The sequence below is a fragment of the Oncorhynchus clarkii genome, chromosome 22, assembly GCF_045791955.1.
Source record: "Oncorhynchus clarkii lewisi isolate Uvic-CL-2024 chromosome 22, UVic_Ocla_1.0, whole genome shotgun sequence".
Lineage (NCBI taxonomy): Eukaryota > Metazoa > Chordata > Actinopteri > Salmoniformes > Salmonidae > Oncorhynchus > Oncorhynchus clarkii.
Window position 1 is genome coordinate 48385125 of NC_092168.1, and position 11301 is coordinate 48396425.

The 11301-nt window shown below is 45.1% G+C and overlaps 1 protein-coding gene across 2 annotated transcripts in view; it reads left to right on the plus strand.

Annotated features, from left to right (window-relative positions):
• Window positions 1–4170: 4170 nt before the first annotated feature.
• Window positions 4171–11301, plus strand: part of LOC139380365 (protein tyrosine phosphatase receptor type Na) — an 83129-nt gene continuing 75998 nt past the window's right edge. The window contains exon 1 of one of the 2 annotated variants that reach the window (XM_071122984.1): window positions 4171–4554. Coding sequence is in view for 1 of the 2 variants with exons in the window: in XM_071122983.1 (XP_070979084.1) it covers window positions 4479–4554 (76 nt within the window). In the remaining variant the exon portion in view is untranslated. The remainder of the gene's footprint in view (window positions 4555–11301) is intronic. The other variant, XM_071122983.1, reaches the window with a different exon arrangement.

Below are 11301 nucleotides of genomic sequence, written 5' to 3' on the forward strand. Positions count from 1 at the left end.
CAGTACAGTAGAGTACAGTACAGTCGAGTGGAGTACAGTATAGTACAGACGAGTTCAGTAGAGTTCAGTATAGTACAGACAAGTTCAGTAGAGTTCAGTACAACACAGCACAGTAGAGTACAGTACAGTCGAGTAGAGTAGAGTAGAGTAGAGTACATTATAGTACAATACAGTACAGTAGAGTACAGTACAGTCGAGTGGAGTACAGTAGAGTTCAGTACAACACCGAACAGCAGAGTAGAGTACAGTAGAGTTCAGTACAACACAGCACAGTAGAGTACAGTACAGTACAGTAGAGTACAGTAGAGTAGAGTAGAGTACAGTAGAGTACAGTACAGTCGAGTGGAGTACAGACGAGTTCAGTAGAGTTCAGTATAGTACAGACAAGTTCAGTAGAGTTCAGTACAACACAGCACAGTAGAGTACAGTAGAGTACAGTAGAGTACAATACAGCACAGTACAGTAGAGTTCAGTAGAGTTCAGTACAGTACATAATAGTGTAATCAACTCTAGTGTGCTCTACTGTACTGTACTGTACCGAACTACACTCTACTTTTGTTTACTGTACTGGGATGTATAAACTTGTGATCCCAACTGTGGCTTGTGACTACTCGGATTTCCCAATGTAGCAAATTCAATTGCAGAAATTCCATTGGCGATTTGTTGTTGTTTTAATCATTCATAATGTAAATGTATACCAGTAAAAACCCTATAACTAATTGTTAGGTCGACCTTTACTGATTACTTCTGTGAACTTTCAATATCCTCCCTCCTCGTGAGGTGGAGAAATCAGAAGTAATTTAAAGATATGTGGTTTTTTGGATAACCGAAATTTCAAGGCACAAGACAACGTTTCTTAAAATTACTGAAGCAAAACAAATGTCTCCTAATCTAAATATAAGTGTTGATTATTAATTAGTTGTCAGGGGGGTCTTTTACTTCAACATCAATAAGGGATCATAGCTTTCACCTGGATTCACCTGGAACAGTCTGTGGCATGGAAAGAGCAGGTGTTCCTAATGTTTTGTACACTCGGTGTAAGCGTTGATATTAGTTGGCTGGGTTCTTTACTTCAACATTGTCTTTTGATGTATTTCTAAAACCGTGTAAGAGGCTTTCTAGTAGATGTTTTCTAAGACCCCTTTCCCATCTATTTGACCAGGAATCCAAGTTCTTGCTTAATCCTGATTTTTAGGACGGAAAATTGGTGGAAAAATGTATATTTACCTTAATTTCGTCTAAAAATATAGACTGTCAGCTTTCGTTTGGTTCAGATGGTTTAGACCCTTTCTTCTTAAAGATTCATCGCCAAGCCTATCTCCTATCTCCTATCTCTGTTTCCATTGCTTGGAAGGCAGTCACGGTTCGTCCTTTATTTAAAGGGGGAGATCAAGCTGATCCTAACTGTTACAGGTCTATTTCTATTTTGCCCTGTTTATCAAAAGTGTTGGAAAAACTTGTCTTTCATCAACTGACTGGCTTTCTTAATGTCTATAGTGTTCTTTCTGGTATGCAATCTGGTTTCCGCTCAGGTTATGGAGGTGTCACTGCAACCTTAAAGGTCCTCAATGATGTCACCATTGCCCTTGATTTTAAGCAATGTTGTGCTGCTATTTTTTTTGACTTGGCCAAATATTTTGTTACGGTAGACCATTCCATTCTTGTGGGCCGGCTAAGGAGTATCTGAGGGGTCTTTGGCCTGGTTTGCTAACTACCTCTCTCAAAGAACGCAGTGTATAAAGTCCGAATATCTGCTGCCTGTCACTGCCTGTCACCAAGGGAGTACGCCAAGGCTTAATTCAAGGCCTCACGCTCTTCTCAATTTACATCAACAACATAGCTCAGGCAGTAGGAAGCTCTCTCATTCATGTATGACACAGTCTTATACTCAGCTGGCCCCTCCCCAGAATTTGTGTTAAATGCTCTACAACAAAGCTTTCTTAGTGTCAAACAAGATTTCTCTACCTTTAACCTTGTTCTGAACACCTCCAAAACAAAGGTCATGTGGTTTGGTAAGAAGAATGCCCCTCTCCCCACCGGTGTGATTACTACCTCTTAGGGTTCACCTCATAGAAGTACTTGGGAGTATGGCTAGACGGTACACTGTCCTTGTCTCAGCACATATCAAAGCTGCAGGCTAAGGTTAAATCTAGACTTGGTTTCCTCTATCGTAATCACTCCTCTTTCACCCCAGCTGCCAAACTAACCCTGATTCAGATGACCGTCCTACCCATGTTAAATTATGGAGACATAATTCATAAATCAGCAGGTAAGGGTGCTCTTGAGCTGCTAGATGTTCTTTACCATTCTGCCATCAGATTTACCACCAATGCTCCTTATAGGTCACTGCACTCTATACTCCTCTGTAAACTGGTCATCTCTGTATACCCGTTGCAAGACCCACTGGTTGATGCTTATTTATAAAACCCTCTTAGGCCTCACTCCCCCCCTATCTGAGATATCTACTGCAGCCCTCATCCTCCACATACAACACCCGTTCTGCCAGTCACATTCTGTTAATGGTCCACAAAGCAAACACATCCCTGGGTGGTTTGTCTTTTCAGTTCGCTGCAGCTAGTGACTGGAACGTGCTACAACAAACACTCAAACTGGACAGTTCTATCTCCATCTCTTCATTCAAAGACTCAATCATGGACACTTACTGACAGTTGTGGCTGCTTCGCGTGATGTATTGTTGTCTCTAACTTCTTGCCCTTTGTGCTGTTGTCTGCGCCCAATAATGTTTGTACCATGTTTTGTGCTGCTATCATGTTGTGTTGCTACCATGTTGTGTTGCTACCATGTTGTTGTCATGTTGTGTTGCTACCACGTTGTGTTGCTACGATGTTGTGTTGCTACCATGTTGTGTTGCTACCATTTTGTTGTTATGTTTTGTTGCTACCATGCTATGTTGTTGTCTTAGGTCTCTCTTTATGTAGTGTTGTGTTGTCTCTCTTGGTGTGATGTGTGTTTTGTCCTATATTTATATTGTATTTATTTATTTTTTAAATCCCAGTTCCCCGTTCCCGCAGGAGGCCTATTGCCTTTTGGAAGGCCATCATTGTAAATACGAATCTGTTCTTAACTGACTTGCCTAGTTAAATAAAGGTTAAACTTTTTTTTTTAAAGCATGTAAATTTTGACATGCTCCTATAAACTTCACATGTTGGTGATCATGGGTCCTTTACATGGAAATGCCCTGGAGCTCTTGGGTCCTTTACATGGAAATGCACTGGTGCTCATGGGTCCTTTTACATGGAAATGCACTGATGCTCATGGGTCCTTTTACATGGAAATGCCCTGGTGCTCATGGGTCCTTTTACATGGATATGACCTGGTGCTCATGGGTCCTTTTACATGGATATGACCTGGTGCTCATGGGTCCTTTTACATGGAAATGCCCTGGTGCTCATGGGTCCTTTTGCATGGATATGCCCTGGTGCTCATGGGTCCTTTTACATGGAAATTCCCGCCTACAAACCTACAGTGATGATGAAGAAAACAAGAAGGCCTACATGGCAGCAGGTGGCAGGAAGAGGGAACCAATAGACCTTGTATTGAGCATCTCACATTTAAAGCTCTGCTTTAATAGCAAACCGAACAAAATGGTTGATCTAAGCACTGTCATGTTAACTTGGCCCTTGGAGGATGGGTAGATGTGGTGGCCTTGTTTCATTTGGACATGATTTAAAGGGGTCCCTCTGCATCAGGTGAAAGGTGGTCATGCAGGGGGCATTAGTGTAGCCTGTACCTGTCTGGTTATGAGCAACTCCCTTGACACACATTAAAACATATTATTAACCCACCATAGCAACACGTAGGTTTTTACACCTAACAACCCACCATAGCAACACTTAGGTTTCTACACTAACCCTAAACAAAAAAATTGCCCTACAAAACTGCTGTTCAAGAAACGGATAAATGCGTATTTCCTATCCAAATTCGATGGATGAACCAACATTGACCATAAATCAGTGGCATTGTCAACGTCCTCTGTTCTACACCGCGCTGTCTTTGCTTGTTCTCCTCTATCTCGGAGACAGAGGCAGCTGTCACTACCATTGGCCCACCGCGCTGTCTTTGCCGCTGCAAAACATCTTGATAAATCAACAGGGTCCTTTTGTGACGTCATTGCGGGACCCCACCGAACAGATCTATTGCGGGAGGGGAAGAGACTGACACAGGGAGGAAATCGAGAGATTCCCCGCTCCAGATCCGCTCCAGGATTTCCAGGGGTTTGGAATGTCGTGTGTCATACGTGTGTGTGTGTTCCCCTTTCCCTTTAGCTCAAACCCACAGTTATTACACTTTAGCCAAGGTTTGGTTTCCGTTACCTGGCGTGAATCCAGCGGGGTATAGGTCTGGTCGCAGCTCCGTGAAATAACATGGGGATTTGAATAGAGTCATAAGGGACGGAATTGGATCGTGAAGCCTACATCAGAAAGTAGCAGTCTTTTGTAGGTGGTGTCTGTCTAAAAATGAAGCGCCCGAGGCTATGGAGAGTGTTGTTTTTCATGACGCTGTTGTACCATCTTGGGATGTCAAGCAGATACGGTAAGATGATGGTGGAGTGGCATGTTGTTTCAGTGGAGGGAGAGGTGGAAGAGAAGACGTGCTGGTAGAGGGAAACATCACTGTGGAGGTAGTGAAGTGGTGTTTGGAATGAAGTCCGCAGTATAGAGACATTGATGTAGTCTTTTCTGTTTACTTCAAAGATCTGCGATGTCATTACATTGCATCGAAGTAATGCCATCCATCTGATAGAGAAGATGATTTTGGCCATGGGTTGAATTTGAGAAAATACATGTTTAGGTTTTTGTAACATCAATTAACGACTAGACTTTCAATTGATTTACTAAAATACATAAGGTAAGCTAGCTGTAAAACCGTGATTTAAAGGCGTTTTGCCCCGACGTCATTTATTTTCATGCTGTTTTAGTTTGACTAAGCGACTATGCCATATTTTTTGTCAGTTAAGTTGTGTAAAAAAGGTAACAGTGAAGAAAGTAAAAAAAAATATATTCACATTACAAAATAAAAGTTTTTAGCTATGGCTTTCCACCTGCTTGAGATTAAATGGGTTTCAGGACCACGGAGAGCGACTAGGATACGGTTTGGCGCTGTTTGCCTTGTCTTGTTCATCGTATACTATCCTGCCTTTAAAAAAATAAAAATAATTCTCTCTCATCTCGTCAACCCTGGTCTCCACTCTCCTGTTTTTACCTCTCTCCTTACCTCCTCCCGTCTCCTCCGTCCCCCGTCACACTATTTAGTTCCACAATGAGCCTTATTCTGACTCCAAGGCGTCATAATGGTCTCTGGCTCATCTCAGCCAGTTACCACGGTTACTCGGTGTTCTAAAGGTGAAAGTTCAAGGATCTGTTTTCTTTGTGTTTCTCTCATTTAGTCAGCCATTTAAATGGCTGTAGTTCCCTGTTTGACACCAACAGGCATTTAATTGATCACTAAATCGTCCTTCATGGAATCTGTGTTCCATCTCCCTGTTTCTCTGTGACAGTGGTGGAATATGTTGTAAGTCATTTTCCGTAAGGGGTTGCCGCGGCCCTACAGGGCTACGCCTTCATCTTGTGAATTTCTTTAGTACGCTGAAGTGCATCTAGAATTATGGGAATGTGGATAAAAACAAAAGCGTACATCTACCTCTTCAAAGCATCCTCTGAAAACGAAATTATCAAATGTATAACCTGCATTTATAGGAGACAAACACTCTGAATATACAGGGAACAAACACTCTGAATATACAGGGGACAAACACTCTGAATATACAGGCGACAAACACCCTGAATATACAGGGAACAAACACTCTGAATATACAGGGAACAAACACTCTGAATATACAGGGGACAAACACTCTGAATATACAGGGAACAAACACTCTGAATATACAGGGAACAAACACTCTGAATATACAGGGGACAAACACCCTGAATATGCAGGGAACAAACACTCTGAATATACAGGGGACAAACACTCTGAATATACAGGGAACAAACACCCTGAATATACAGGGAACAAACACTCTGAATATACAGGGAACAAACACTCGGAATATACAGGGGACAGGCTCCCTGAATATACAGGGGACAAACACCCTGAATATACAGGGGACAGGCTCCCTGAATATACAGGGGACAGGCTCCCTGAATATACAGGGGACAGGCTCCCTGAATATACAGGGGACAAACACTCTGAATATATAGGGAACAAACACTCTGAATATACAGGGGACAAACACTCTGAATATACAGGGAACAAACACTCTGAATATACAGGGAACAAACACTCTGAATATACAGGGGACAAACACTCTGAATATACAGGGAACAAACACTCTGAATATACAGGGAACAAACACTCTGAATATACAGGGGACAAACACTCTGAATATACAGGGAACAAACACTCTGAATATACAGGGGACAAACACTCTGAATATACAGGGAACAAACACTCTGAATATATAGGGAACAAACACCCTGAATATACAGGGAACAAACACTCTGAATATACAGGGGACAAACACCCTGAATATACAGGGAACAAACACTCTGAATATACAGGGTATGTCCCCCTGTCTTTTGAGACAATAACTATCTCTGTTGTTTCTCTCTCTCTCTCTTTATCTCTCTCACCCTTTATCTCTCTCTCTCTCTCTCTGTGTGTGTGTGTGTGTGTGTGTGTGTGTGTGTGTGTGTGTGTGTGTGTGTGTGTGTGTGTGTGTGTGTGTGTGTGTGTTGTCAGGGGAGAGCTATGAGTCATTGCCAGGATCCTGGCATACGCCACGTTGATAATGACTAATGATAATATAATGATAATGATAGGTCTGTGTCCATGAGACTTTAGCTGGGTACATGATGGAGGAGACTATGAGTCTTTAGCTGGGTACATGATGGAGGAGACCAGGAGACCTTAGCTGGGTACATGATGGAGGAGACCAGGAGACTTTAGCTGGGTACATGATGGAGGAGACCAGGAGTCTTTAGCTGGGTACAAGATAGAGGAGACCATGAGTCTTTAGCTGGGTACATGATGGAGGAGACCAGGAGACTTTAGCTGGGTACATGATAGAGGAGACCATGAGTCTTTAGCTGGGTACATGATGGAGGAGACCAGGAGACTTTAGCTGGGTACATGATGGAGGAGACTATGAGTCTTTAGCTGGGTACATGATGGAGGAGACCAGGAGACCTTAGCTGGGTACATGATGGAAGAGACTATGAGTCTTTAGCTGGGTACATGATGGAGGAGACCAGGAGACCTTAGCTGGGTACATGATGGAGGAGACCAGGAGACCTTAGCTGGGTACATGATGGAGGAGACCAGGAGACCTTAGCTGGGTACATGATAGAGGATGAGACCAGGAGACGTTAGCTGGGTACATGATGGAGGAGACCAGGATACCTTATCTGGGTACATGATAGAGGATGAGACCAGGAGTCTTTAGCTAGGTACATGATGGAGGAGACTATGAGTCTTTAGCTGGGTACATGATGGAGGAGACCAGGAGACTTTAGCTGGGTACATGATGGAGGAGACCGGGAGTCTTTAGCTGGGTACATGATGGAGGAGACCAAGAGACATTAGCTGGGTACATGATGGAGGAGACCAGGAGACATTGGCTGGGTACATGATGGAGGAGACCAGGAGACCTTAGCTGGGTACATGATAGAGGATGAGACCAGGAGACCTTAGCTGGGTACATGATGGAGGAGACCAGGAGACCTTAGCTGGGTACATGATGGAGGAAACCAGGAGTCTTTAGCTAGGTACATGATGGAGGAGACCAGGAGACCGTAGCTGGGTACATGATGGAGGAGACCAGGAGTCTTTAGCTGGGTACATGATAGAGGATGAGAACAGGAGACCTTAGCTGGGTACATGATAGAGGATGAGACCAGGAGACCTTAGCTGGGTACATGATGGAGGAGACCAGGAGACTTTAGCTGGGTACATGATGGAGGAGACCAGGAGTTTTTAGCTGTGTACATGATAGAGGAGACCAGGAGATCTTAGCTGGGTACATAATGGAGGAGACTATGAGACTTTAGTTGGGTACATGATGGAGGAGACCAGGATATTTTAGCTGGGTACATGATGGAGGATGAGACCAGGAGACCTTAGCTGGGTACCTGACAGAGGATGAGACCAGGAGACCTTAGCTGGATACCTGACAGAGGATGAGACCAGGAGACCTTAGCTGGGTACATGACAGAGGATGAGACCAGGCGACCTTAGCTGGGTACATGACAGAGGAGACAATGAGTCTTTAGCTGGGTACATGATGGAGGAGATCAGGAGACTTTAGCTGGGTACATGATGGAGGAGACCAGGAGACTTTAGCTGGGTACATGATGGAGGTGACCAGGATACTTTAGCTGGGTACATGATGGAGGAGACCAGGAGTCTTTAGCTGGGTACATGATGGAGGAGACCAGGATACCTTAGCTGGGTACATGATGGAGGAGACCAGGAGTCTTTAGCTGGGTACATGATGGAGGAGACCAGGAGACTTTAGCTGGGTACATGATGGAGGAGACCAGGAGACCTTAGCTGGGTACATGATGGAGGAGACCAGGAGACTTTAGCTGGGTACATGATGGAGGAGACCAGGAGTCTTTAGCTGGGTACATGATAGAGGAGACCATGAGTCTTTAGCTGGGTACATGATGGAGGAGACCAGGAGACTTTAGCTGGGTACATGATGGAGGAGACCAGGAGACTTTAGCTGGGTACATGATGGAGGAGACCAGGATACCTTAGCTGGGTACATGATGGAGGAGACTATGAGTCTTTAGCTGGGTACATGATGGAGGAGACCAGGAGACCTTTGCTGGGTACATGATGGGGGAGACCAGGAGACCTTAGCTGGGTACATGATGGAGGAGACCAGGAGACCTTAGCTGGGTACATGATAGAGGATGAGACCAGGAGACCTTAGCTGGGTACATGATGGAGGAGACCAGGAGACCTTAGCTGGGTACATGATAGAGGATGAGACCAGGAGTCTTTAGCTAGGTACATGATGGAGGAGACTATGAGTCTTTAGCTGGGTACATGATGGAGGAGACCAGGAGACTTTAGCTGGGTACATGATAGAGGAGACCATGAGTCTTTAGCTGGGTACATGATGGAGGAGACCAGGATACTTTAGCTGGGTACATGATGGAGGAGACTATGAGTCTTTAGCTGGGTACATGATGGAGGAGACCAGGAGACCTTAGCTGGGTACATGATGGAGGAGACTATGAGTCTTTAGCTGGGTACATGATGGAGGAGACCAGGAGACCTTAGCTGGGTACATGATGGAGGAGACCAGGAGACCTTAGCTGGGTACATGATGGAGGAGACCAGGAGACCTTAGCTGGGTACATGATAGAGGATGAGACCAGGAGACGTTAGCTGGGTACATGATGGAGGAGACCAGGAGACCTTAGCTGGGTACATGATAGAGGATGAGACCAGGAGTCTTTAGCTAGGTACATGATGGAGGAGACTATGAGTCTTTAGCTGGGTACATGATGGAGGAGACCAGGAGACTTTAGCTGGGTACATGATGGAGGAGACCGGGAGTCTTTAGCTGGGTACATGATGGAGGAGACCAGGAGACATTAGCTGGGTACATGATGGAGGAGACCAGGAGACATTGGCTGGGTACATGATGGAGGAGACCAGGAGACCTTAGCTGGGTACATGATAGAGGATGAGACCAGGAGACCTTAGCTGGGTACATGATGGAGGAGACCAGGAGACCTTAGCTGGGTACATGATGGAGGAAACCAGGAGTCTTTAGCTAGGTACATGATGGAGGAGACCAGGAGACCGTAGCTGGGTACATGATGGAGGAGACCAGGAGTCTTTAGCTGGGTACATGATAGAGGATGAGAACAGGAGACCTTAGCTGGGTACATGATAGAGGATGAGACCAGGAGACCTTAGCTGGGTACATGATGGAGGAGACCAGGAGACTTTAGCTGGGTACATGATGGAGGAGACCAGGAGTTTTTAGCTGGGTACATGATGGAGGAGACCAGGAGATCTTAGCTGGGTACATAATGGAGGAGACTATGAGACTTTAGTTGGGTACATGATGGAGGAGACCAGGATACTTTAGCTGGGTACATGATGGAGGATGAGACCAGGAGACCTTAGCTGGGTACCTGACAGAGGATGAGACCAGGAGACCTTAGCTGGATACCTGACAGAGGATGAGACCAGGAGACCTTAGCTGGGTACATGACAGAGGATGAGACCAGGCGACCTTAGCTGGGTACATGACAGAGGATGAGACCAGGAGACTTTAGCTGGGTACATGACAGAGGATGAAACCAGGAGACCTTAGCTGGGTACATGACAGAGGATGAGACCAGGATACCTTAGCTGGGTACATGACAGAGGATGAGACCAGGATACCTTAGCTGGGTACATGACAGAGGATGAGACCAGGAGACCTTAGCTGGGTACATGACAGAGGATGAGACCAGGAGACCTTAGCTGGGTACATGACAGAGGATTAGTCCAGGAGACCTTAGCTGGGTACATGACAGAGGATGAGACGAGGAGACCTTAGCTGGGTACATGATAGAGGATGAGACCAGGAGACCTTAGCTGGGTACATGACAGAGGATGAGTCCAGGAGACTTTAGCTGGGTACATGACAGAGGATGAGACCAGGAGACCTTAGCTGGGTACATGACAGAGAAGGAGACAATGAACACTCAAAGCTTTGGCTCCACTCAGGGAAAATAAGGGCAATTCCGATTGTACATTTTTGTTTCCAAAGATCGGGTTATATGTTGGGTTTTATGTTGTACCTTCACTCCAGGCAGGTTCAATAACATCACCCGAAGTATTTGAAAGATTTCAGGTCTGCTGGGAGCATTCAGGTGTCTGTGTCTGCCACTATATTTGTATCTGTCTGACTGTATAGCCACTGGAAGATAATAATGTAGGAGATCAGTACAGTGTGTCCCGGCAGCTGTCAGAAGCTCTCTTTACTCTGCTCTGTGTGAAAGCATCATCCCCTCCCCCATCCACAGGTTTCAGTTCTTAATCAATCACTCCATCCTACGCCAGAAACCCCACTGTCTAACCTCGACCCCAGGCTCAATTGCTACCTCACAGCATATGCATACATAGAGAGAGAGAGTCGATTGGTGGAGGAGATTATTTGAATGTCAGTCACTGAGTCAGAGAGAGAGAGAGAGAGAGAGAGAGAGAGAGACAGAGAGAGACAGAGAGAGAGAGAGAAAGTAATTATCTTTTTGTTTTCTCATGATTTGG